We start from the raw sequence: 27,880 nt of genomic DNA on the forward strand, positions 1-27,880 counted from the left end.
GCCTTCACCTGCCTAGGCCCCAAGATCTGGAATACCCCTCCATACATCTCTTTCCTCTTTTACGACATTCCTTAAAACATAGCTCTTTGACCAAGCTTTTGGACACCTGAGCTAATATCTCATGTTCCCAGTGTGATACTTTGTTTTATAATGCTCCTGTGGCATGCCTTAGCATGTTTCATTACGTTAAAGATGCCAGCTAAATACAAGTTGGTCCTGTCATTAAAAACCAGTACTGCTGTGTGTGCTTAGATTCAGATGAGTCAAGCACACTCAAGCTCTACTGCAACAGACCACAACAAGACATGAGTGTGTGTGGTAAAGTGCCCTCCCACTAACTACCCATTTAAACCTCCCACACAGTCCAGTTGAGATCAGAAACTACAGAGGAGCAGTAAATCAGAAGGTTTGAACTCAGCCTTGGTATGGAAAGTTAAACATGGCTGCAAATGGCACTCTCCACCCTCCCACTCAGCTGCTGTGTTGCAGTGTATGTCCCTTTACCTGCTCCGCTGCAGCCTGGTCAGTCGATGTTCGGGTTTTCTTCAGCAACGACCGCACTTTTTCCAGTTCTTCCTCATACGATTTCCGGATTTCATCCATCTCCTCCTCTGCTCGCTGCCGCTCCATTCCTGCTTTTCTCTTCCTTTCTGCTAAACTCTGAGCACAGAAGGCTCAATTACCACAGAGAACAGTAGGCAGCTCACCCCGGTTCTACCTGGAGAGAAGCACATCTCCAGCCTGCATCAGGCAGAGCACAGGGTCACCAGAAATGCATGGGTACAAAGTTGCATTGCACCATCTCATTGCACAGCACACTAATAAACGACATGCTGTGCTGAGAAAACCATCAAGATAGACAAGCTCGTCACAAGTAAGGAAGCATTCTGGTTCAATCACAGCTGTAGCCTTTAAGATCTATCCCTTTAATCACTTTTCTCTCTCTACCTTTTCCAGATTTTCTTTTTCAGCTCGCAGATCTACGAGCTCCTCCTCCAGGCTGGCCACCTTCACCTCAAGTTCCTTGCGACTTTGTTTCTCTGCTTTGCATCGAGTCTGAGCACGCTCCGACACCTCCTGCAGCTCTGAGACACACAAGCTGGTTACTGGTGAACAAATCAACTACCGAGCATACCAGACACAATACCCTGCCCTGGTGAGACAGCCAGTCATAGGCTTAACCCACCATGGACTAGTTACAGCCTCCATGTCTGCCCAAACAAACTCCACCCAGACTAAGCTGCACCACGGGCAAACCTATGGGGCTACCATCACAAGAGTTACAGGACACAGTCACTTTCCACTCAGCAGAATTCCCAATCTCAGCTATAGTGACGTGGAGATGTGCTAACCAGTTTCATATGTGGTGCAGCAGGTTGGCCTCAAGGATACTGCAGCGGTAAAGGAATGACTTGGATCTAGTTGTTTCTGGCTATGATTCCCATGTAGCTTCCACCCAAACTTTGTAAGGTCAAACGAGAAACAGCAAGCAAATGTCAGGTGATTCCCAAGCATAAGAGAAGCAAAATAAATACATGATGGCTGCTCCAGTTATCCCAGGCACCCTAGCTCTTGAGACAAAAAGAGCAACAAGCTTGCTGATCTGCTCATACAGTAAAAGTGCCATCATACAACACAGGTCAGCCTGCCCATTGTACTTGTGTCAGCTCTTTGAAAGAGCAATCCAATTAGTTGCACTGCCCTCTTTCCCATAGCCCTGCAAGTGTTTCCTTTTCAAGAATATATCCAACTCACTTTTGAAAGTTATTATTGATTCTGCTTACACCAGCCTTCCAAGCAGTGCATCCCTAAAAGCCTTCATAATTATTTATTTTAAATCTCCCCTGAATTTTGTCAGCAGTAAGGAGAAAACCTCTAGCTTCTCTACTTAAGTCCATCATCTTTGGTACTATTCAATATTCGAGAGGTCCAATCAGTGATTTATAAGATGAAACATAACTTTCTTGTTTTTGTTCTCTATGCCAAGATTTATAAAGCCCAGGACATCATATGCTTTTTTAAATAACTAATCTGCCCTGTCACCTTCAAAGATTGCTGTGCATGCACCCACAGATCTTTCTTCCCTATTACTGGATTTGCATCCCAAAGAGTTCTGAGCCATCCAGTGCACCTGTTAACTGGGCTTCCACGTTGTTGAGCCGTAGCCTTTGCCCCTCTGCCTCCTGCAATGCTGACGCAAGCTGACTGCGTAACTCCATTTCCTCCTTCTGGTGAGCTGTGAGCTCCAGCTGCAGCTTGGCAACTTGGCTGGTGGCCACTGCTAGTTCTTCAGTCACCTTAACCTGAATCACAATGGATAGAAAACAGGACTTTAACATCAGCTGTCCTGACATTTGGCTAAAGTGCACCTGCAACACAGACTAGCAAGCAGAACAACTGAAATAGACACATTATCTGAACATCAAATACAGGCAATCTCAGACTCCCATGACTATAAATCACCAAACATGAGATCTTCAACATAGCAGGCACCAATTCCTCATGTGCCACACACAATCCATTGAATGTCATAAAAGTACTCATCCATTAAATTTTTAAGTTAAAAGCTACACACAGAAACTCTAATCTCTTTCCTCATAAGGTTCTGCATCCAGTTTTTCCAATACATTTGTGTAGAACAAAGGCTTGTGTCTAAAAGACAGTGAAAACAAAACCACAAACAGCCCAGCACAAAAATACTGCAGATGCTGAAAATCTGAAATAAAAATCAAAAATGCTGGAAATGTTCAGCTGGTCAGGCAGCATCTGTGGAGAGAAACAAAGTCAACATTTCAGGTCAAGATGACCCTTTCATTTGAAGTGATGAAAGGGTCACTTCAACCTGAAACTTTAACTCGATTTCTCTCCACAGATGCTGCCTGGCCTGCTGAGTATTTCAAGCACTATATATCATAAATAGCCCAGCACAAGAAATCAGGAACAGAAGCAGGTCATTCAGCCCCTTGAGCCTGTTCCTCACTGATTTGTATCCCAACCCCATTCACCCACCTTGGTTCCATAACCCTGAATATCCCTACCCAATTAAAAAAAAATCTATTGATCTCAGTTTTGACATTTTCAATTTACCTAGCAAAAGGTTTTTTTTTTTGGTATTGGGCATAAGGTGTTCCAGATTTCCAGGACCATTTGTGTGAAGTGCTTTCAATATCATCCCTGAATGGCCAAACTCTAATTTTAAGGTTATGCCCCCTTTTTCTGGACTTCCCGAGCAAAGAACACAGTTTCTCTTGATATACACTATCAAATCACATCAACATCTCAATTAGCTCACCCCTTATTCTTTTATGCTTAAAGGAAGACAAGCCTAGTCTATGTTTCCTATTCTCATAATTTAACTCTTTTAGAACAGGCATCGTTATGGAGAATCTGCACTGCTGGCCATCCAAGGTCAATATTTCCTTCCTGAGGCATGATTTTCAAAATTGAACGCAGCACCCTAAATGGAATTGAAGTACAGCCTCGTGCAACTATAACATAACTTCCACCCCTTGGTATACCAGTCACTCAGAGATAAAGGCCAGCCTTGCATTTGTCTTTTTAATTAGCTTTTATATATGTCCACTAGCTTTGCAATTTCGGTACATGAACCCCTAAATTTCCCTGCTCCTCCAGTTGCTCGGTACACACCATTTATGAACATACTCTATCTTTCTTACATCCAAAGCAGAAAACCTCACACTTTGTCACACTGAATTCCAGCAGGATAAAAGAACGCGAGGAGAGCGGCGGAGGCGCAGGATAAAAGAGCGCGAGGAGAGCAGCGGAGGCGCAGGATAAAAGAGCGCGAGGAGAGCAGCGGAGGCGCAGGATAAAAGTGCGTGAGGAGAGCAGCGGAGGCACAGGATAAAAGAGCGCGAGGAGAGCGGCGAAGACACAGGATAAAAGAGCACGAGGAGAGCGGCAGAGACGCAGGATAAAAGAGCGCGAGGAGAGCGGCGGAGGCGCAGGATAAAAGAGCGCGAGGAGAGCGGCAGAGACGCAGGATAAAAGAGCGCGAGGAGAGCGGCAGAGACGCAGGATAAAAGAGCGCGAGAGCGGCGGAGACGCAGGATAAAAGAGCGCGAGGAGAGCGGCGGAGGCGCAGGATAAAAGAGCGCGAGGAGAGCGGCGGAGGCGCAGGATAAAAGAGCGCGAGGAGAGCGGCGGAGGCGCAGGATAAAAGAGCGCGAGGAGAGCGGCGGAGGCGCAGGATAAAAGAGCGCGAGGAGAGCGGCGGAGGCGCAGGATAAAAGAGCGCGAGGAGAGCGGCGGAGGCGCAGGATAAAAGAGCGCGAGGAGAGCGGCGGAGGCGCAGGATAAAAGAGCGCGAGGAGAGCGGCGGAGGCGCAGGATAAAAGAGCGCGAGGAGAGCGGCAGAGCCGCAGGATAAAAGAGCGCGAGGAGAGCGGCAGAGGCGCAGGATAAAAGAGCGCGAGGAGAGCGGCGGAGACGCAGGATAAAACTGAAAAAGTGACGTCTCAGGAAAGCTGTGACCTGATTGGTTAGTAGTAAATCTGCACCAAATTTGAAAAAAACACTGCAAATTAATAAATTAATTAACTCAGGAGAGATGGCAGGTGTTGCGTTGTAGCTGTATGATGTGGGAGATGGCAGATCCCATTGCGAGCCGCAGTGACCACATCTGCAGCAAGTGTTGGTTGCTGGAGGAACTCCGGCTCAGAATTGATGAGCTAGAGTCCGAGCTCCAGACGCTGCGGCACGTCCGGGAGGGGGAGAGTTACCTGGACGCTTTGTTTCAGGAGGCGGTCACACCTGGTAGATTAAGTACCTCAAATTCGGTCAGTGGTCAGGGTCAGCAGGGTGTGACTGCAAGTGAGGCAGGTAGAGGGATCCTGTGTTCAGGAACAGAGGAGCCTCAGCTCTTCACCTTGTCCAACAGGTACGAGGTACTTGCTCCCTGTGTGGATGAGGAACAGGGCTGTAGGGAGGATGAGCCAGCTGACCACGGCACCATGGCACAGGAGGCCATTCAAGAGGGGGGAGCAAAAAGACAAGTGGTAGTTGTAGGGGATTCTATAATTAGGGGAATTGATAGCAACCTTTGTAAGCAGGATCGAGAGTCCCGCATGGTATGTTGCCTTCCCGGTGCCAGGGTGAGAGACATCTCTGACCGGCTTGAAGGGATTTTGGACAGGGAGGGGGAGCAGCCAGTTGTTGTGGTCCACGTCGGGACAAATAACATAGGTAAGACTAGGAAAGAGGACCTGTTAGGGGATTATCAGGAACTAGGAACTAAATTAAAGAACAGGTCCTCAAGGGTTATAATCTCCGGATTACTACCCGAGCCATGTGCAAACTGGCGAGAATAAGGGAAGTAAACATGTGGCTAAAGGAGTGGTGCGGGAAAGAGGGGTTCCATTTCAAGGGGCACTGGCATCAATATTGGAACAGGAGGGATCTGTACCGTTGGGACAGTCTCCACCTGAACCGATCTGGGACCAATGTTCTAACGAAAAGGGTAAATAGGGTGGTCAACAGGACTTTAAACTAGAAAGTGGGGGGGGAAGGGAAGGGTAAAACTCCAAGAAGTATGACTAATGGGAAACAAAGCAGCAGGTTAGCATGTGGGGGGGGTGGATTCAACTTCATGGAAAATTATGAAAAAACTGAAAAGGAGAGCCCAGGAGAGGCTATTAAAAGTCTCCAGAACACAAAATAGGACAGAGTGTTTGGGAGGGCTAGGAATCTAACTTCAAGCACATCAGATAAAGGGACGAAAATGAGAAGGGGGACGGGAAATACAGGTCTGAAGGTGTTGTATCTGAATGCACACAGTATACGAAATAAGGTAAATGAGCTTGTGGCACAGATTGAAATTGGCAGGTATGATGTGGTGGGCATCACAGAGGCATGGCTGCAGGGGGATCAGGGCTGGGAGCTAAATATCCAAGGATATACATCCTATCAAAAAGATAGGCAGGTTGGCAGAGGGGGTGGGGTTGCTTTGTTAGTAAGAAATGAAATTAAATCGATAGCAAGAAACGACGTGGGGTCAGATGATGTAGAATCTGTGTGGGTAGAGTTGAGGAACCACTAAGGTAAAAAAACCATAATGGGAGTTATGTACAGGCCTCCGAACAGTAGTCAGGACGTGGGGCACAAGATACGTGCCTTTTCCATCTCCTGGTGTAAGAAAGGCAAAGTTATAGTGATCACGGGGGATTTCAATATGCAGGTAGACTGGGAAAATCAGGTTGATAGTGGATCCCAAGAAAAGGAATTTGTGGAATGTCTACGAGATGGCTTTCTGGAGCAGCTTGTGGTGGAGCCCTCTAGGGAACAGGCAATTCTAGATTTAGTGATGTGTAATAAGACAGATTTGATAAGGGAGCTTAAGGTGAAGGAACCCTTAGGAGGAAGTGACCATAATATGATAGAATTTACCCTGCAATTTGAGAGGAAAAAGCTGGAATCAGATGTAACGGTATTACAGTTGAATAAAGGCAACTACAGAGGCATGAGGGAGGAGCTAGACAGAATTGACTGGGAGATGAGCCTAGCAGGAAAGACAGTGGAACAGCAATGGCAGGAGTTTCTGGGAGTAATTTGGGAGACACAGCAAAAATTCATCCCTAGGAAGAAGAAGCATACTAAAGGGAGGACAAGGCAACCATGGTTGACAAGGGAAGTCAGGGACAGCATAAAAGCTAAAGAGAAAGCATACAATGCGGCGAAGAGCAGTGGGAAGCCAGGGAATTGGGAAGCCTACAAAGACCAACAGAGGACAACTAAAAAAGAAATAAGGAGGGAGAAGATTAAATATGAGGGTAAACTAGCCAGTAATATAAAAGAAGATTGCAAGAGTTTTTTTAGATATATAAAGGGTGAGAGGCAAAAGTGGACATTGGGCCGCTGGAAAATGACGCTGGAGAAGTAATAATGAGGAACAAAGATATGGCGGAGGAACTGAATAGATACTTTGCGTCAGTCTTCACGGAGGAAGACACGAGTAACATCCCCAAAGTTCAAGAGAGTCGGGAGGCAGAGGTGAGTATGGTGGCCATTACTAAGGAAAAGGTGCTAGGAAAACTGAAAGGTCTGAAGGTGGATAAATCACCTGGACCAGATGGATTACACCCCAGAGTTCTGAAGGAGATAGCTGAAGAGATAGTGGAGGCGTTAGTGGTGATCTTTCAGGAATCACTGGAGTCAGGGAGGTTCCCAGAGGACTGGAAAATCGCTAATGTAATCCCCCTGTTTAAGAAGGGAGTGAAGCAAAAGACGGGAAATTACAGGCTGATTAGCCTGACCTCGGTCGTTGGTAAGATTTTAGAGTCCATTATTAAGGATGAGATTTCAGAATACTTGGAAGTGCTTGATAAAATAGGGCAAAGTCAGCATGGTTTCATCAAGGGGAGGTCATGCCTGACAAATCTGTTAGAATTCTTTGAGGAGGTAACGAGCAAGTTAGACAAAGGAGAGCCAATGGATGTTAGCTACTTGGACTTCCAGAAGGCCTTTGACAAGGTGCCGCACAGGAGGCTGCTCAGTAAGATAAGAGCCCATGGTGTTAGAGGCAAGATACTAGCATGGATAGAACATTGGCTGTCTGGCAGGAGGCAGAGAGTGGGGATAAAGGGGTCCTTCTCAGGATGGCGGCCGGTGACTAGTGGAGTTCCGCAAGGTTCAGTGTTGGGACCACAACTTTTCACTTTATACATTAATGATCTAGATGAAGGAACTGAGGGCATTCTGGCTAAGTTTGCAGATGATACAAAAATAGGTGGAGGACAGGTAGTATTGAGGAGGCGGGGAGGCTACAGAAGGATTTAGACAGGTTAGGAGAATGGGCAAAGAAGTGGCAGATGGAATACAACATGGGGAAGTGTGAGGTCATGCACTTTGGTAGGAAGAATAGAGGCATAGACTATTTTCTAAATGGGGAAAGATTTCAGAAATCTGGAATGCAAAGGGACTTGGGAGTCCTAGTCCAGGATTCTCTTAAGGTTAACTTGCAGGTTGAGTCGGTAGTTAGGAAGGCAAATGCAATGTTGGCATTTATTTCAAGAGGACTAGAATATAAGAGCAGGGATGTGCTGCTGAGACTTTATAAGGCTCTGGTCAGACCACATTTAGAATATTGAGAGCAATTTTGGGCCCCGTATCTCAGGAAGGATGTGCTGGCCCTGGAGAGGGTCCAGAGGAGGTTCATGAGAATGATCCCTGGAATGAAAGGCTTAACATATGAGGAACGTTTGAGGACTCCGGGTCTATACTCGATGGAGTCTTGAAGGATGAGGGGGGATTTGATTGAAACTTACAGAATACTGAAAGGCCTGGATAGAGTGGATGTGGGGAAGATATTTCCATTAGTAGGAGAGTCTAGGACCCGAGGGCACAGCCTCAGAGTAAAGGGAAGACTTTTTAGAACAGAGATGAGGAGAAACTTCTTTAGCCAGAGAGTGGTGAATCTATGGAATTCATTGCCACAGAAGGCTGTGGAGGCCAAGTCATTGAGTGTATTTAAGACCGAGATAGATAGGTTCTTGATTGGTAAGGGGATCAAAGGTTACAGGGAGAAGGTGGGAGAAAGGGGTTGAGAAACTTATCAGTCATGATTGAATGGCGGAGCAGACTCGATGGGCCGAATGACCGAATTTCTGCTCCTATGTCTTATGATCCCTCGTGGGCAGCGTATTCCAGATCATTACCATTCACTGCATAAAAATTCATCCTCACGTTCCCCCTGCATCTCTTGTCCAAAACCTTAAATCTGTGTACCCTAGTCCTTGTACCATCAGCTAATGGAAACAGCTTTTCTTTGTCTGTCTTACCTCAGCCTGTCATAATCTTGTGTACCTCTATCAAATCTCCCCTCAATTTCATTTTCTCCAAGGGGAACAACTCCTGTTTCTCTAATCTAACCTTGTAGCTAAAATCCTTCATTCCTGAAACCCATTCGCTCCTCTCATCCCTCTCAAGGACCTTCACATCCTTCCTAAAGTGTGATGACCAAAATTGGAGGCAGTACTCTAGTTGGGGCCTAATGAAAGCTTTATAAAGGTTTAGCCTAACTTCCCTGCTTTTGTACTCGATACCTCTATTTATGAAATGCAAGATCCTATAATGCTTTGCAAATTACTTTCTCAATAGATGCTGTCATCTTCAAACAAACCCTTCCGTCCCTGTATGCTCTTTGGAGCTATGCCATTTAGTCTATATTGCCTCTTCCTAGCCTTTCTACCAAAATACATGACCTCACTTCTCTTATATTAAATTCCATCTGCAAATTGTTGGCTCATTTTGCTAGTCTACGTCCTATTGCAGTCGACTGGTATCATCCTGTTTCCAAAAGCAACAGTCCTAGCACTGAACCTTGGGGAACACCACTGTCTACCATTCTCCAGTCTGAAAAACAACCATTTATCATGACTCAGAAACAAAAATTGCTGTAAAATCTCAACAGGTCTGACAGCGCCTGTGGAGAGAAAGACAGAGTTAAAGTTTCGAGTCCGTATGACTCTTCTTCAGAACTAAAGAGAAGTAAAAATGTGGTGAAATATATTCTGTTTAAGGGGGGTAGGACAGGTGAAGCTGGATAGAAGGCTAGTGATAGGTGGGAGCAAAGGAGAGATTGCAAAAGATGTCATAAACATTGACCTTCACTGGAACTTTGCAGCAGGCCAAGGACGGACATGTAGGCATGAGAGCAGGGTGGTGTTTTGAAATGGCAAGCGACAGTAAGGTCTGGGTCATGCTTACGGACAGACTGAAGGTGTTCCGCAAAGCGGCCACCCAGTCTGCATTTGGTCTCTCCAAAGTAGAAGAGACCGCATTGGGGGCAGCAAATGCATTGGACCAAATTGAAGGAAGTGCAAGTGAAGTGCTGGAAGTAAAGGGGCAGGTTTGCACCTTCTGCAATTGCATGGGAAGGTGCCATGGGAGGGGGTTGAAGTGTTGGGGGTGATGGAGGAGTGGACCAGGGTGTCCTGGAGGGTACAGTCCTTACGGAATACCGACAGTGGGGGTGAAGGGAAGATGAGTTTGGTGGCAGCATCATGCTGGAGTTGGGGGAAATGGCAGATGATCCTTTGAATGCGGAGGCTGGTGGGGTGAAAAGTGAGGACAAGGGGGACCCTATCATGGTCCTGGGAGTGAGAGGAAGGTGTGAGGGCAGAGGCACGGGAGATGGGTCGGACACAGTTGAGGGCCCTGTCAACCACCGTGGGTGGCAAACCTCGGTTAAGGAACACATGTCAGAAGCGCTGTTTTGGAAAGTGGCATCATCAGAATAGATGCAATGGAGGCAAAGGAACTGAGAGAATGGGACGAAGTCCTTACAGGAAGCAGGGTGTGAGGAGTTGTAGTCAAGGTAGCTGTGGGAGTCGGTGGGCTTGTAATGAATATTGGTGGACAGTCTCTCATCAGAAATAGAGACAGAGAGGTCAAGGAAGGGAAGGGATGGACCATGCGAAAGTGATGGAGGGGTGGAAATTGGAGGCAAAATTAATAAATTTTTCCAGGTCCAGACGAGAGCATGAAGTGGCACCGAACCAGTCATCGTTGTACCGGAGAAAGAGTTGTGGGAGGGGGCCTGAGTAGGACTGGAACAAGGAATGTTCCACATGCCCCAAAAGAGACAGGCATAACTGGGACCCATGCGGGTACCCATAGCCACAGCTTTTGTTTGGAGGAAGTGAGACAAGTTAAAGGAGAAATTGTTCAGTAAGAGAACTAGTTCCACTAGACAGAGGAGAGTGGTGGTGGATGGGGATTGTTCGGGCCTCTGTCCGAGGAAGAAGCGGAGAACCCTCAGACCATTCCGGTGGGGGATGGAGGTGTAGAGGGATTGGATGTCCATGGTGAAGAGGCGGCGGTTGGGGCCAGGGGAGTGGAAATTGTCGATATGATGTAGGGCATCAGAGGAATCGCGGATGTAGGTGGGAAGAGACTGGACAAGGGGAGAAAGAACAGAGTCAAGATAGGAAGAAATAAGTCAGTCTTCACCATTTTAAGCCAAATTTCCATTAATGCCACTACATCATATTCCCCACAGCTATTTGGACTTGTAGCTCACCGATCTTATTCACCTTGTTGTGGTTAGGACCAGGGTCTGCACAATCTCCTGCACGCAGCACTGTATAACTCTGTATCAACCCACAAACACAGCCCAGCATTGCACAGAGCACAGTGATTAACCCACCTGTGGCACAAACATATAGAATTCATCTTGTATCACCCCACCAAGACTACCCGGCACACAGACCATTCAAGTCCTGAACTAACCCATATGCACACTGCCCTGGTACTACACTGACCAACAAATAGCCCAGAACAGTGGAATGAACAGTACTGCACTAACCCACACTCAGTTCTCTACACAGCAGACCAGGTCCAACTGAATACAACACCAATTTTACTTGTTCATAAACAGGTCATATATAGTTCAAATATAGTCCCACAGCATGACGCAGGTGGCACCCTCCATTTATTCAGTATCTGCCATCATCTGCATTAATGTTATTAACTCGGTTTTTTTTAATCCATTGACGGAGTGTGGGCTTTGCTGGCTGGGCAAGCATTTATTGCCCATCCCCAGCTGCCCTTGAGAAAGTGCTTATATAAATGGGTACTTTGCATCTGTCTTTACCAAGCTGTATAAGTCACACTGAGACGAGGTAGTTGAGACGCTAGGCAGGCTAAAAATTAACCAAGGGGAAGCGTTAGGTAGGCTGGTTGCAATTAAAGATGACAAGTCAACAGGACCAAATGAGATTCACCTAAGGATACGAGGGAAAGTTAAGGTTAAATTGCAGAGGCACCGAACATAATCTTCCAATCCTCCTTAGATTGGAGGGCTGAAGCCAGAAGATTTAAGAATTGCAAATGTTACACCCTTGTTCAAAAAATGGTGTAAAGATGAGCCCAGCATATAGGCCAGTCAGTCAGTTTAACCTCAGTGCTGGAGAGGCTTTTAGAAACGATAATCTGGGACAAAATTAACTATCACTTGGACAAACATAGGTTGATTAAGGAAAGCCAGCAAGGATTTGTTAAGGGCAAATGGTGTTCAACTAACTCAATTAAGTTTTGTTATGATGCAATAGAGAAGGTAGAGGAGGGTAATGTGGTTGATATGGTGTACATTGACTTTCAAAAGGTGTTTGATAAAGAACCATAAAACAGGCTTGTCAGCAAAGTTAGAGCCCACAGAATAAACGGGGCAGTAGCAGCAGAGATATGAAATTGGCCAAGTGACAGGACAGGGAGTAACAGTGAACGGTTGTTTTTTTTAGACCGAAGGAAAGTATATAGTGGGATTTCCCAGGGGTCGATGTTAGGACCCCTACTTTTCCTGAATTGTTCATTTGGTGCAGACATAATGGGCTGAATGGTCTCCTTCTGATCTGTAACTTCAGGATGACATGGATAGACTGGTGGAATGAGTGGACAAGTGGCAAATGAAATTTAATGGAGAGAATGTAAGATGATTCGTTTTAGTAGGAACAGCAAGGGGAGGCAATATAAAACATACAATCTAAACAGGGTGCAGGAGCAGAGGGACATGGGGTATATGTGCACAAATCATTCAAGGTGGCAGGTTAGGTTAAGAAAATAGTTAAAGTACATGGGATCCTGAACTTTATAAGTAGGTCAGAGTACAAAAGCAAGGAAGTTATGATAAGCGCCTGTATAAAACACTGGATTGGCCTCAGCTGGAGTATTGTAACCAGCTGTATGCACCAAATCTGACCCAGCTATATTAAAATAAGCAGCTATTCGCAATTAGTTTGTGTTTTCTTAGGTTCAAGTACATTGCATGGCCTCAGTACAGCATCAGCAGAATCACTTTCAGGTTGTGTAGTAACATTTTATACATTCTGAAATCAACAATCATTGCAGTGTACAAATTTGCACTCAGCAAATAAGGAAGAGGCGAAGAGAGAGCAACTCCCCTCCTCCCCCTTCTGTTCTTGGGCAGAGCAGGCAGGTGGTTTGACAAATTGCCTTAGATGCTGTGCATTGTTGTTGGTTGGGATAGCCTGTAACTGTGTATGATGGGAGTTACATTGGGCTACTCCATAATTCTGAATGAAAGCACGCTTGCCATTTCAAGCACTTCCAAATATCAAAATTGAATTTAGCATAGAGGTACGCCTCATGGGTGTATGTGGAACAGCATACACACAAGCTATCTGATCTCAACACGAGGACAGGTTGCCAGCCAAGAACATGAGACAACTCGAGGATTCCCTTACACAGAGGCTGTTTAGAGTACCAATGATAGAGAGTCAGGATGAGTAAACAGTCTATCCCGACAAATTATGCTGTACGTTGACAGAGACCAAAAATAGTGTTCGACAAACAACCCGATGATGCAGGGCACTGGTCCACAATTCCCTCCCAAACACGCAGAGCACAACACAAATCTCAGACATTCTCAGTGAAGGCAAAGCTCTTCATCAGGCACAATGTCAGAAAGTCAGGCATGATGTCAGAAAATCAGGCACCCTACAACCTGTCACATGCACCTCCAACTAATCGATTGGAGTTTTAGAGAGCTCCAGAAAGTTGAAGCACGTTGCACTATACAGACTTAGGTATTGAGTGAGGAGTAGGACTACGCCATCTCTCCCATGTCCCAGGTTGTAATGCATGACGCTCACCAAGTTGAACAGTGTCTGCGGGACCAGCATGAGCTACTTTCTTCAGAACAAGTAGAAAAGCATCAATGGGTGGAGAATGGTGAAAAGCAAAGTGGCACCGGGTACAGTTCCACTTTTTCTCTTCGTTTGAGGAGGTGCAAGTTCTGGGATGAAGTCTTGGAGGGGTAGCATAAATGCAAGCTGAGGTGAGATAATAATTTACAAATGGCAAATTGAGCAGATGATGGATTTTGCTGTTGTTATTAAGCACAGGCTGCAGTAGCAAGGAAGGAGGTTATATCATTGTCCAGATGACTAGTACCTTGCTTTATCCAAGAGGCCAACTCAACCCAGAAAGGGTGGAAAATGATGTCAAGCACACACAAAAAGCACAAGATGGGCTCCCTCACCTGAGCTCTTGCCAACTCCACTGGCAGTGCAAGCTGGGAAGAGAAAGTAGACTGACAGTAAGTGAAGCACACATACAGAGAACAGCAGTGAGCACAAAGGCTTGCACAAAAGCAACAGTCAATGAAACATTCCCAACTTCATGCTTCCTCACCAAAAATCATTGGTAGCTTTCAAACTCCAAACATAACACACCATCCTTGGCATTCAGCACACCACACTGACCAGAACTCCACACCCACACCATTTGTCCAGTTGTTGTGTCAAAGAAAACACCAAGTTGCTGGACCCCAAAACAACTTGACTTGGCATCAAAATTAGGCTCCTCAGCACTGAGTATACCTTTCATACAACCACCTCAGTTGACACTGAGCACAATGAGCTTGAGATTGCTATCTTTGGTATAAATCTTATTCTTTGCTTATCTCACTGAAAATATCAATTACAAAATAAACACTGGGACTTAACAAACTGGGTGCCTTGATCTGAGGAAATGGCCCAAGGGCACTGCAACTGTCCTCAGCACACTCAGCAACAACAGGAGAGAAAGACTCACTCATGATTGGTATCCAGAGTGCCTTACATATGCATTGCCCAATGAGGACAGATTGACAGTTGTGATGGCTACCCCCATGCTTAACTAGTCCATTTAAAAAAAAACCGCTGTCCATCACTCCCCCTTGGGTGAGATATAAGAAGGTTGCTGACACCCGCAGTCTGGCATCCTCAGATGAGGGGAGGAAATATACAGAATTTATTTTTAGATCATACTGATTTGGCATTCTACAACAGCCATGACTTCTGCCCTCAGGCTTCACAACATACGAGGATTTGCAGTTTGAGCACCATTTGCCTTTAAAGATAGTGGCAGCAATGAAATTAACGATGCAATGAGGCAGGAAACAAAAAATATATTTCTAAGTTTTCCAGACTAAGGATCAGAGATTTATACGTGGAGTTGAAACTTCATTCAAAGGCAGGATTACTTTGTCTTTTGCAAGTTATTTAATCATACCTCAATCACTCAACCATTCCAATCACAACAGCAGTTTGAGATTGTTCTGACTTCTTTCCAAAAATAATCAACTTTAGCAGTTACAGCAAGGCAGCAGCCTATATGCAGTCACAAACCAGTATCTGCATGGGAGCTACATGGAATAGAGTTGTGAGAAAACTTTTGCACAATGGTTCAAAAGACCACTGCACAAGTAAAGTGAGCCTGGATGGGTGTTTCTCAACCAATTGAGAAGAGGCAGCAATACATTCCAGAAACCACTGGTACTTGGTTTACTGACTTACCACAAACATGTCACATCGGTAGGGTTTAACCATAAAGAAAGTGATACTCCCTCTCAATAACAATATCCAGTACTGTGAACATATTGCCAATCTCCAAGACTAATTACGTCTGTGTGAATTCTGACCTCAAGTTGAAGATGCAACATTACAAACACCTTATTTCAGCATCAAGCACTCCAGGGTCACATCAAGTTATAAGCAGAATTAAACTTCCTCTGTTCTGCCTCAACATTGTACCCCTACCCTATTCTTAAATTAGAATGACTCAATTTCATTCATAAGACTCACCAGCCTGTGCTGATTCGGGAGATTATTGTTTAGTGCCAGTGAAGGATAGTTTTGTGCCTGTGGGCTCACGTCCACACAAAAACAAAAAATGAACTTGCCTGAGGTCAGGCTGCTTTCAGTGACTCTCTACACAGTCACTAATATCACAAGCCTTCATTCACAATGGACTGAGAATGTATTTTATATTACATTGTGTTTTATGGCAATATTATACTCACATGTTTATACTGCATCACAATCTGAATATTAATGAGATGTTTTTTCTGGTTGAATATAGCATGATTATTCCACACGGAAATAAACTCTCACCCGCCCCACTCTGACACCACCTCTCCTACCCCAAAGAGAGTCCACCTCAGCTTCGCTAAACTTTAACTTATTTACATGGGTGCAGGGGAAATAATCTCACCTTCTCCTGCTCTGCAAACAGAATGCGAGCCTGGTTATTCTCTGTTGAGGATATCAGAGTGTCATTCCTCTGTTCCATCAGCAAATTACTCTGTTCCACATATCTGCAAGAGGAGGGAGACAAACAGGAAAGGGGAACATAATTAAGTGAGGGAGAACAGCAAATGAGAATGAAGGCAAAACAAAGTTTGAATTACTGTGCTTGACAATGTTTTGACCAGTCAGACCCTATTTTTGGCCATGGTACAATATATCAAAAGATTTAAATCATCAACTCGTCAAGTTTGACCTGCTGGGCTATCCAGTAATTCTGATCAAATAGAAGTTAGTAGTAAACAGGTGTCGCAGCCAATGGACAATAATTCTGAAAGTCTGTCAACATACAAAAACTCAAAACCTCCACCCCTTCTTTTCTATAGTTTTATGGGGTGTGGTTCAGACCCTATCTGGAGTCGGGTGTTCGGTTTGGGCACCAAACCACAGGAGGGTGATATCATGATTGGAGCGGGTAGAACAAAGAATCACTGGAATGATATTGAGCCTTAAAATGTGGTTATGAGGGCAGTTTGCCCAAGCGTGACTTGTATATCCTTATATTTAGCATGCAGAGGGGAGATATAATCAACTCTTTAAAACGATGAATGGATTCAAAAAGGTAGATACAGAAAAACTATTTCCGCTGATGGAGGAATCCAAACTGGAGCACTGCCTTAAAATTTTACTTAGGCCATTTAGGAACAATATAGTTCCATCAAAAATATAGACTGGCTCATCTTGGACATGTTTATGCATGGTACAGAAGAGGAGTTTGGGCAAAGAGTATACTCATCAACAGAATCTGGACAAGTAAGGCTGACCTGAAGGGTTAGTTATCACCTGATGCTTAAAAAAAGCAATTATTAAGTTAATGAAAACCAGAGAGTCCACTTGAACAGACTACGAGCACAGCCACATTGACACAAACCAGCGAAGTGACTATTTTAATTTGAGTTCTTCAGGGTTCAAATCAACCCAATCCCACATGATTGTCCAGAATGCTAGTTCCCAGGTGATGAAACAGCAACACTCCCCTGCAAGCATCAACAAAATGTTTTCAAATAAACATGCTCATCTGAAATCAAAGACTGATATCTGTCTCAACCCATTCCTTTAACTTTCCTCACACTCTTTGGGATCAAAGCGGTTTTGATTCCTACCCCAGTACCTTTGGTTTCTCTGGATCAAGTCACTGATCTTCCCATTCTGTTCTTCAATCCGACTGCTTTTGTCAAACACTTCCTGTTTCAGCCTCTCATTTTCCTGCAAAGGATCAGAGTGGATGGAAAAGACAAAGAAAACAGAAACTACCAAGTATATGGGGGTACTTTCCACTCACTGAGGAATGTCAGTGTCCATTAACATATGCACCAAAGCACCGCATTGCCATCTATTAGCTCCTCTTCAAGGAGGGGGTAATGGTGGCCAAGAAGGATGGGCATATGCCAAAACATCCAGAGTTGGCAGACAAGAATGTCCGTAATCTGATGAAGGCCATGCAGTCTCTGAAATCTTGTGGTTACGTAAAGGAGCAGTTTGCTTAGTGACACTTCTATTGGTACTTGACAAACGAGGGCATCCAGTACCTTTATGACTACCTTCACCTTCGTCCAGAAATTATTCCTGCTACTCTACATTGCCTGAGACAGCCAGGCCAAGACCTAAAGGTCTGGGTGAGGACCGTCCAGCTCATCTTCGCGGTGAAGCTGACAGAGACACTTATAGGCGGACTGCTCCCCTTGGTTCGGATAAGAAGGCTGAAGATGGTGCTGGTGCAGCTACAGAATTCTAGTTTAGGGGCAGATTTGGCCGTGGTTGTGGACAACCTCAATAAATGTGTACAATTTGTGGTGTAAAATAAAGTCAATTGAAAAACAAAAGAAAAAAATCACTGACCCATAACACACATCAGAAAATAGTTCCAGGTGCTATTACTACTTCTGGACAGTAGCACAGACCATTAACCTATTTACCAGAGCATAATGACAGCTGTTAAGTGTTCAAGCACAGTGCCAGTATAAGTGACTGTAACACATACAGGGAAGTATCACCAGCATTGGTGTATTACCAGGATGCATGATGAGTGATCATTAACACTCAGAATATTGTAATGACTGTTAAATAGCTAAAAAAAAGTACCAGGTGACCGCCATCATGCACTATGTACACAATTTCTCTGCCCAACCTCTTACTAACTCGCTCAATATTTTGTTGTAGGCTACAATCTCAGTCTCTGTTACATAGATCCTAACTACAGGTGAGCTGGTTGGGGATTGGCTATACGGGAGAGGACACAGCTACACAGGAAGCTACAAATCATTTGCAGGGTACAGGTAAGGGGAAACAAATGGTGCATCACAGACACCACTGCATCCGAGTGGAAAACCATACACCAATGAGGCTGAGAGATAAAATAACTTAAGTCATGGACTACAGGAAAGTCTGCAGAGAGGAGATTCTATGGATGTGCAAGGGATGGCTGAAATGACATGAAGATTATTATGGCAAAACAATGTCACAAAGAAATGATGACAATCAATTCAAACATCAGCAGCTTTCCTGCAAGTAAACTGCTCATTCGGAGAGCTGGTGCTGACACGATGGGCTGAATGGCTGCCTCCTCTGCTGTAAAAATTCTGTGATTTTGTGAAAATGTGCTAAATTCTCATGGTGTGGGCTTCCATTCTAGTCAACTGTTTAATCTTTTGAGAGCTCCATATCCCTCCCTGCATATTGTGGAAGGAGGAAAGCAGTTGGATATACACAGATGACCACGCCACAATATGCAAAAAGCTTGGAGCTTAACTCTGCAGTATCTTCTCCACAAACCTAACACCTAGACACACAACAATTGCACTTACCTGGATAATTCTCTGGATGTTATGCATGATCATGCTAGTTTCCATTGTGACTGATGAAATACCTGGGAACAACGAGGGCCCGCTCACATGTTTCTGCAAATCCTCCACCTGCGACATGGAAGGACAAGCATCAGCTCCACTGGATTCTCCCAAGATGAGGCACATACCTTTTTATCTAGTACATCCCTTTCTTTTACCTGCAGCCTCACACTCATGCACCACATTAGATGTCAAGCTTGTATCCCTGACCATGCACCTGAGCTCCCATGCCCCTATACCTGGCATTGATAGCTCCTGTATCTGTTGCAAGCATCAACAGCCCATTTGACCATGGGGAATGCAATGTTCAAGCCTGATTCTGTCTTCACCTAGTGTTTTTAAAATTTAATTCTTGGGTCATGGACTTATTTTATTCTATCATGGGAAGTGAACATCATTGGCATGGCCAGCATTTGTTGCCCATCCCTAATTGCCCTCGAGAAGGTAGTAAGTAGTGAGCCACTTTCTTGTACTACTGCAGTCCATCTGGTGCAGCTACACCCACTAAGCTTTAAGAAGGGTGTTCCAGGATTTTGACCCAATGACAGCGAAAGAACAGTGATATAGGTGGCAAGTATGAGCAACAGTTATTGGCTATGCCGAGAAACTTTGATCATCCATGGTCAATTAAGGTGCTGATATCAGCATAAACTTGTCGTTGACTGTGCTATATTTGCTCACCCGCCTTTTGTCTAGTTGCTGACCCAGTGTTTTGTAACGTACCAGGTTGAAGGTTCCAACAGCAACTCACCTTATGAGAAAGCTGGTCGATTTTATCTGAGGCCTTGCTAATAGCCAATCGAATCTCAGTGTTATGCTGCCGTGCCTCTGTCATCATAAAGGAAGTGACATCTCCAGCAGCTACAACAACAGAAGAAACAAAGTACAGCAACATAAGCTAAGGGTAGTGAAGCGTTTTTGTTACTCTGCAGGCTACGAAATGCTGAAATTTGTGTAATGTAACTTAAAGATCAACTTTATGCAATCAAAATCAAACACACAACAGCATTCCACCTCCCCACCAAAACCACAAGCTACCCATTTGAATTTGCTGCTCTACTGAGTGGAGTGCAGGAGAGCAAATCACTGGTGCTTTGTACACCAGTTAGGACGCTGAGGCTCTATAAACATAACTCCTTTCAAGCACTGTGCACTGAGACCCACAGTACAAGACAGGTACTTGTGCACAACACTACCTTACCGGCTACATCCCAACCAACTAAGCAATGAACACAAGAATCACACAGGACTACAGAACTGGAACAAAGGAGATTATGCAAAGTACTAGTTACTCACACTGCAAAATAAAGGCTTACAATTTAATATTCATTACAGAAATTTACACAAACTACAAAAAGCCACCTGATTAGTATTCATACCTTGGTACTGCTGTGTCTGGGCTGGGAACATCGGTGCAACTGTCTGAATCTGGGTCTGGGCAGCATGCCCTTGTGGGTAACCATAGGATATCCCTGTGTATGGCTGAATTACAGAAAAGATAAATGAACTGTGTAATTGTTTTCATAAAAAAAGTCAAATTTCGTCTTTGCAATCCACCCACCACAGCTGGTGACATGACTCCTCCATTAGCTGGGCAGGCAGACAGGTTAGTGTGAAGGTCCAGGAATCAGTGACCACAGACTATAGGTCCACGCAAACAGGTAAAGCTGATTCGCTGTTAAAGTGAGTGAAGCCATAGTCTGTGGTCTGGTAAATTACAGCATGTGAAGATTAATAAAGCAACACAAGATGTTTGCCCAATAGCCCAGGGATGAGCAGACAGTGTAGAGAGAATGCTTCAAATATGAGTAGATGTTAAGAACATTAGGTGCTAATCCCTGCCTATCTCTATAGCCTTCTGTTCCACAACAGCCCAAGATCTCCACCTTATTTCAAGTCTACCCACTTGGCATCTCTGATTTTAATCGCTCAACCATCAGCGACTATGCATTCAGCTGTCATGCCTCCGAGCTCTGGAATTATCTCCCTAAACTCTCTACTTCTCTCTCCTTCCCAATCAAGCTTTTGATCAACCTTCCTAGTATCTCCTTGGTGTAAAATCTTGTTTGAAAAGGGGCCTGATCTTTGCAAAATAATGACAAAACTGGCAGTGTTCGCCATCACCATTCTGGGAAACTGACAACTTCTGGCATCTGCACATGTGCAGTTAAATGCAGAAATCCAGAAGTTGCTATCAGTGATTTCCTGTTCCTCCACAGGATGTTTTATTTTATGCCCTTACAGATGTAAATCAATCATGGAATTGATGCAAACTTACACTTTATACACTATTTGAAAAAAAATATGCATGGTTAAGCGAGGTGTATTTGGGTTAATAGTGGACTAAGTCATAATTAGCTGAAAAACTAAAATTTATATTTGTGGAATGTTAAATTTCTCCATTCAGTGACAAAAATTTCACTGGGTTTTAGAATAATTTTCTTTTTAAATTTTATAATATTTCAGTTTCCAGTTTAACCCCATGTATACGTTCCAATCTTTACTTTGCTTCTGTCAGCTGTGGCTCAGTTGGTAGCACTTATGGCCGAGTCACAAGGTTCCAGGTTCAAGTCCCACTCTAGGGCTTCAATGCAAAAATTGAGGTTGACACTCCAGTGAAGTACTCAGGTATACTTGATTTTAAGGGGTCGGCTAACTCAGTTGGCTAGATGGCTGGAGTGTGGTGCAGAATGACGTCAATGGGGCAGGTTCAATCCCCGTACCGGCTGTGGTAGTTCATGGAGGCCTGCCTCCTTCTCTTGTCCCACGCTTGATGTGCAGTGGTGCCCTCAAACTATGTAATAACCAATTGTCTCTCTCTGGAGAGCGATGCCTACCATCCTTCATAGACTACGGCTAATTATCATTACCAATAATTACCTGTACTATTTGTTTTTTTAAGGTCGTTAACTGAAAAGTTCTTACTCAACTCTTATTATCTAAAAACCTTGGATTTAATTTACTGAAAGCTTCAGAGATCTTTAATTTTACTATCCCCTATGATTTAATTAGTACTCAGTACTGCACTATTAAATCAAGGCTCCATCTGCCTGCTCGTGTGGAAGTAAAAGATCTCATGTCCTGGCCAATATTTATCCCTCAGATCATAAAAACATTATCTGGTCATTATTGCATTGCTGTTTGTGGGAGTTTGTTGTGCACAACTTGGCTGCTGTGCTTATTACATTACAAAAGTGACCACACTTCAAAAGTACTTCATTGATTGCAAAATGCTTTGGGACATCTGGGTGTCCTGAAAAGCACTATATAAATACAAGTCTTTTTTTATGTAAAATTATAAAAAGTGAATGATAAAACTTGCTTTACGGTCACTGGTTTGCTGTCAGTGAGAATTCTCTATTGTAGTTGGTTGCTGCCTACTCCTGCTCTTATGTTCCCTACATTCAAGTCAGCTGATAACCATACCCCAAGCTTTGCATCAAAAAATTAAGTCGCGACTATTTGATACAGGTTCATTTAGGCAAATTCAACTCAAAGGTTCAGCCAGTAAGTGAAAACTGAAACTACTCTGGATTACTGCACACTAGTCCGGAACAAGCCTTCGAGTTCTAAGTTACATAAAAAACATAAAGTTTTGCCCCTTACCTCTGCTCACTCAAGCCCAAATTGATGGAAGATATTGCAATGTACCTGGAAGGACTGTCCACTGCCAGGCAGTCCGTGTTGTGCAGACATAGTGACTGGCATTAATGCTGCAGAGGATGACGGGTGCATCGATACAGGCACTGTTAATACAGAAACAGAAAATTGGTGATAATTCAGGCAAGTAACAGTCTGCAAGCAATGACAAATAGAGGAGTTGTTAAAGTGCAAAATTAAGTTGGCAAACTTTTGTAAACTAGCTCAGTAGTGAGTGGATGGCCAGTGTGGCATGATTCAGCAGCAGAAGACGGGGAATATTGCAGGTTCAATCTCCAACCTGTTAGAGAGATGGCAACTGCCACATTAGCAATGGTGGCTTCGCAACAGGCCAAGGTGCCAAATGAATACCAAGGACATTTGGTCCAAATAAAATTTGTACATGTCCCAACTGAAATTAACTTGACATAAAGGACAAATTGTGATAAAAATATTACAGTGGGTTGGCAATGAGGCGTTCAAAGCTAACTGAGCAAAAGCCTTACCTGGTGCTGGCTGCTGTGGAGGCAGATTGTGAACAGGATGTGCAGTGTGCTGAACGGATGATGGGGCAGGAGACGGGGCAGCGAGTGGGGCGACCCGCAATGAATGATCCTGAGAATTGATACAGAATGTTAAGGAGACAGTGGATGAAGAAAATAAGAATGAGAACAAATGCTTAGCTGTACCTCATTGACATCAACCAAACCAGCCCACAACAACTCACATTATGCTCCTGGGTTTGGAGTGTGAAGATGACATCTGATGCATGGAGATACAGATGGTAAAGGCAAACTAATTGGGACCTCCTTACACCTTAACTAATTCTTTATAACTGGATAAAGTAAGGATTTGGATTCTAAAAACTTTTAAACTGGGATCTAATCATCTTGGACCAAGGATACCACATAACTTAAATTTATATAGTTTAACATAGAAAACGATCCATTCCACTTCAGAAGGGTAACCAAAAAAATATGAGACACTGAGGCAAATACAGGACTTGTAGGAAGGGGTAACAAAAGCTTTGTCAAATATGTGTTTAAAAAAAAAGGATCGTCAAAAAGAGGGAGGTGGAATATGGGTTTAGTCAAGGAATTTCAAGGTGTGCTCCCTCAGTGACTCACCACAGAGATTTGGGGGTGTTGCAAAACAGGCAAGAATCAGAGTCATGGAAGGGTTGGCATGGAGGGGCAGGTGATGATTGTAGCATTAATGGACACTGCAAGCTTGGGAGGGTAAAGGGCATGAAGGGATTTAAACACAAGAATTTTGAGATATTAGTGCGCTAAAAGCCAAGGAGGACAGGAGTGAAGGGTGAGTGGGACTTGATGCAGTATAGTATTTAGGCAGCAGAGTTTAACATGAGCTGAAACTTATGAGGTGAAGCATGAGAGGCTAGCCAGCAGAATGTTGAAATAGTCGAGTCTCAAGGTGACACGGTAAGGGCTGCAACAGCAGATGGGTTGAGTTTTGGGTGGAATTGGTGGTAGGCAGACATCATGATGGAGAGAAGATGCTGTCCGGAAATTCAGCTCAATGGCCAGATAGAACATGGTTGTGAACAATATGGTTCAGCCTGAGACAGTGGCTGGGGAGAGAGGTGGAATTGGTGGCAAGGGTTTGGAGCTTGTGATGAAGGGAAAAGATGGTGACTTCAGTCTCCCAGTCCTTTCCTAGAGGGAAAGGGATTATGGCAGCCTACGAGAATTCATTACAGATGTAGAACATGTTAAAAAAAACAGGGGGAGATGCGCAGCGGAAGAAGCCAGTTATTGAACGCTGGGTATTTCACACCTGGAGTCAAAATGGATAAATCACTAAAAATTTGCTAAGTTCCCTGACCACAGGTCAATTAAACTCAGTGACTTGAGTTTGCATTATGGTCTTAAAAAAGAACAAGGCTCCACCTTAATAGAATAATGCATTGCACATTACATGCTTAAACGATGGTTCTTACAAAACAGCACAACATCCCATTTGCCATAAGCAACACCCAAAGTGATGTATTAATACATGAAAAAAACATTTTGCTTAATGATCCACATTTGATTTTGGATAGCTGGTCTCATCTTTCAGGGTTCGTGCAGTATGAGTCGACATTTGCATTGAAACCCTCACATAGTTGACAACTAATTTAGATCATGTCTGAAATGTACAATAAATTGTGTGCCTGTTTTATTATCTGGCAATCAGCTGCAATAGATGAACTGTAATGATTAAACATGTTAATCCCTTAGGAAAAATAGTGCACTAAAACTACAACAAACCTGCATATTACAGCAAATACAAGGAAACAATAAAGTCTCGCAGATGCCCACTCTATTTTGTTTTAATTTATTCTTCCACAGGATGTGGATGGCGCTCGCTAGGACAGCATTTGCTGCCCATCCCTAACTGCCCTTGAGAAGGTGGTGGTGAGCCACCTTCTTCAATCACTGCAGTCCATGTGGTGTAGGTACACCAACAGTGCTGTTAGGGTGGGAGTTCCAGAATTTTGCCCAGTGACAGTGAAGAATGGAGATTGTAGAGCAGGATTTTACGTCCCGCGGGCAGAAACGGGCCAAACTCGATCAGGCGTAAAATCACGTGTGATGATATTGGGCAATTGTCCCAACATCATCATGCACTCTCGCGATCCTTCAGTCGGTGGGCACGCATGAGAGTCGGCAGCGCACTCACCGACAATTATGAGGCCTATTAAGGCCCTTGAGTAATTAATTTGTATTTTTCACTGCCTGTTCAACCGCTCGGTTGGCAGGCGGGCAAATAGGCCAGGCGGGATGAGGTTTCCAACGGTAAATAAAAAGCCAGAAAAAAATTTTCAACTTCATTTTAAACATGTCCCTCTTCATGTGACTTGAGTCACATGTGGCAGCTTTGTGCTCTCAGGGAGCTTTCAGTGCATGCTCCCCCGCGCATGCGCAGACTTCTGCTCTCACCCTCCCCCACCCTGGCAGCGCTGAGCATTTCAGTGCGCCTTTCACGCTGTCTGGCCATTAATTGGCCAACCAGCCTGAATTCACGGTCGGGGGCTGATCACGGTCAGCAGACCTTTTCCTGGCCACTCCCGGGCCCGGTGAACAAATAGAAAATCCTGCCCATAGTTCCAAGTCAGGTGGTGTGTGGCTTGGAGGGAACTTGTAGGTGATGCTGTTCCCATGCATCTGCTGCCCTTGTCCTTCTATGTGGTGGAGGCTGTGGGTTTGGAAGGTACTGTAGAAGGAGCATTGCTGAGTAGCTGTAGTATATCTTGTAGATGGTACCAACTGTTTAGGATACCTTCTAAACCTCAAAAGTATACACAAAAAACCTATCCAAGCTGTAATTAGACTAACCTTTACACATTCCTAAGTGGTAAAGAACATAAGAAATAGGGACAGGAGTAAGCCATTCAACCCCTCAAGCCTGCTCCGCCATCCAATAAGATCATGGCTGATCTGCTTGTCAAGGATGGAGTTCGCTGCAGTAAATCATGTGGTTGCTTACTTATCTTGGGCTCATAGCCCAACAGAACAAAAAATTTATTCAATGCAGAAAGCAGATTGATTGAAACATTGCTGTGCAGAGAACAATAGAGAAAAATGCAGGTGCGGACCTTGCTAATTCTTTTTACCTCAAGTTCCGAGTCACTGGAGTCAGGTTGTGCAGAGTGGGCTCCTGTGAGAAATGGCATTGGCTGACCCATCTTCGCCATTCGAGAAATTAATTTGGCTTTAGTGGTATCTGGATTCTAGGAAAGAGGGAGAATAATTGCCTTTAACTGCAAGCAACAGCAAGAGAAAGGTAACTCTTTAAATTCCCTCCCATTTCAGGGAGTGGACCCAACAGTTGAGTGCTAAAGAAGTTCAGTTTGTTAATGGAATATAAAATTGGAATGGGCAGGCCACAAAAGCTTAGAAACACTGCAGCATATCAAAGTCCTGCACCATGAAGTGGTTGATCATGCATTCACATCCACAACTCTCCACATGCCAAGTGCCCATTTTCAGTCACATCACATTACAGAAAGGCCACGGAGGAAGAATGAGAGCTGGATCCAGCTCTTCAACACTTTGCAACAGTAGAGATCAGGAACTAGCTGTCCAATTGCTTTTCCAATTGAGGATTACTACAGGAAATAAAAGCAGGTGAGAGGGCAATAGAATCACAATGGCTAAAAGGAAAACGAAAGGATAATTGAATAGCAGGCAGAGGTCACAGTACAACAACTGCAAGTAGACTCATACTTACTGCCAACATGTCACTTAGTGAACTGGACTTGGCCCGCACCACATGCTCCCTGAAAAGATTGAAAAATAGGAATATACTGTTTATGTTTATTAACAGCTTTTTAACGATGAGCCTTTTCCCTCAGCATCTCCAACAATACTTTTAATAATTCACCGTATTCCAAAATCACCCAGAGAGCTCTTTTCCCAAACAAACTGAATGGAGGACTGGGATGTCAAATACAGGAATTAGTGCTAAGCCTCCAAACCCTCCCACTTCAATTTTACCAAATGTATGCTAAACAGAGGCTGTAATGTGCATCAAAGTGAAGTTGCATACTGAAGCACAAAGTCCTCATGGGATTTTATTCAACATCAGACATGGGTATGGAGATGTCATATTACAAACTGAACAACTGAGCCACTGCATTTTAGCAGAAGTGAACTGTAGCACTGCTCAAGTGTCTGACTGTACTAAAATCTGCAGCGCAAGTTGCTAACAAAAAACAAAATGCACATGGTTCGAATTCAGGACAATATATTTTTTTTTTAAATTCATTCACAGGATGTGGGCATCGCTGCAAGACTAGCGTTTATTGTCCTCCCTAATGGTCCTTATGGAGATCATATGCAGGATTGGATGACCACTTCCTGGAACTTCACAAGCATGACCCCAAGCTACTGGTTACCTGTCATTTGAATTCTCCACCTTGCTCTCACGTTAACCTCCCTGTCCTCTACTGACTGCAGTGAAGGTCAACATAAGCTCAAGCAACAGTGCCTCATCTTTCAGTTAGGCACTTTGCAGCCTTCCAGACTCAGTTTAACAATTTCAGACTGCACCCATTTTGTTGCCTTTCTTTTTGCATGTTTCAGTCTTATCCTTGTTTTTCTCTCGTTTGTTTCTAGACAGCAGCTGTTCAGTCTGCTATCCACGCCTGCTCTGATCACATCTTTAGTTTCTTAATTGTGCCCTTAGCCCTGCATGACCGACTCTTGTCATTTAATCTCTCCTTCCACCCAATCACAGAACTTTGCCTTTGTTCTTTTTCCAACCGTTCTCCCTTTCATTTGTTTGAAGCTA

The 27,880-nt window shown here is 44.2% G+C and overlaps 1 protein-coding gene and 1 pseudogene across 2 annotated transcripts in view; one reads left to right on the forward strand and one right to left on the reverse strand.

Annotated features, from left to right (window-relative positions):
• The window catches only part of fkbp15a (FKBP prolyl isomerase family member 15a), an 85,337-nt gene that overhangs the window by 27,234 nt on the left and 30,223 nt on the right, over window positions 1-27,880 (reverse strand). For both annotated transcript variants that reach the window (XM_078550414.1, XM_078550415.1), the window contains exons 11-22: window positions 26,819-26,867; window positions 26,202-26,318; window positions 23,092-23,200; window positions 22,598-22,692; window positions 20,326-20,428; window positions 19,698-19,807; window positions 18,908-19,015; window positions 17,215-17,309; window positions 16,012-16,114; window positions 2,132-2,303; window positions 949-1,085; window positions 505-660 (exon numbers count right to left, since the gene is read on the reverse strand). In XM_078550414.1, coding sequence (XP_078406540.1) covers window positions 505-660; window positions 949-1,085; window positions 2,132-2,303; window positions 16,012-16,114; window positions 17,215-17,309; window positions 18,908-19,015; window positions 19,698-19,807; window positions 20,326-20,428; window positions 22,598-22,692; window positions 23,092-23,200; window positions 26,202-26,318; window positions 26,819-26,867 — 1,354 coding nt within the window. The remainder of the gene's footprint in view (window positions 1-504; window positions 661-948; window positions 1,086-2,131; window positions 2,304-16,011; window positions 16,115-17,214; window positions 17,310-18,907; window positions 19,016-19,697; window positions 19,808-20,325; window positions 20,429-22,597; window positions 22,693-23,091; window positions 23,201-26,201; window positions 26,319-26,818; window positions 26,868-27,880) is intronic.
• On the forward strand, window positions 17,329-17,934 carry LOC144686090 (small ribosomal subunit protein eS10 pseudogene; annotated as a pseudogene).

Source organism: Cetorhinus maximus, chromosome 10 (assembly GCF_964194155.1).
Source record: "Cetorhinus maximus chromosome 10, sCetMax3.hap1.1, whole genome shotgun sequence".
Lineage (NCBI taxonomy): Eukaryota > Metazoa > Chordata > Chondrichthyes > Lamniformes > Cetorhinidae > Cetorhinus > Cetorhinus maximus.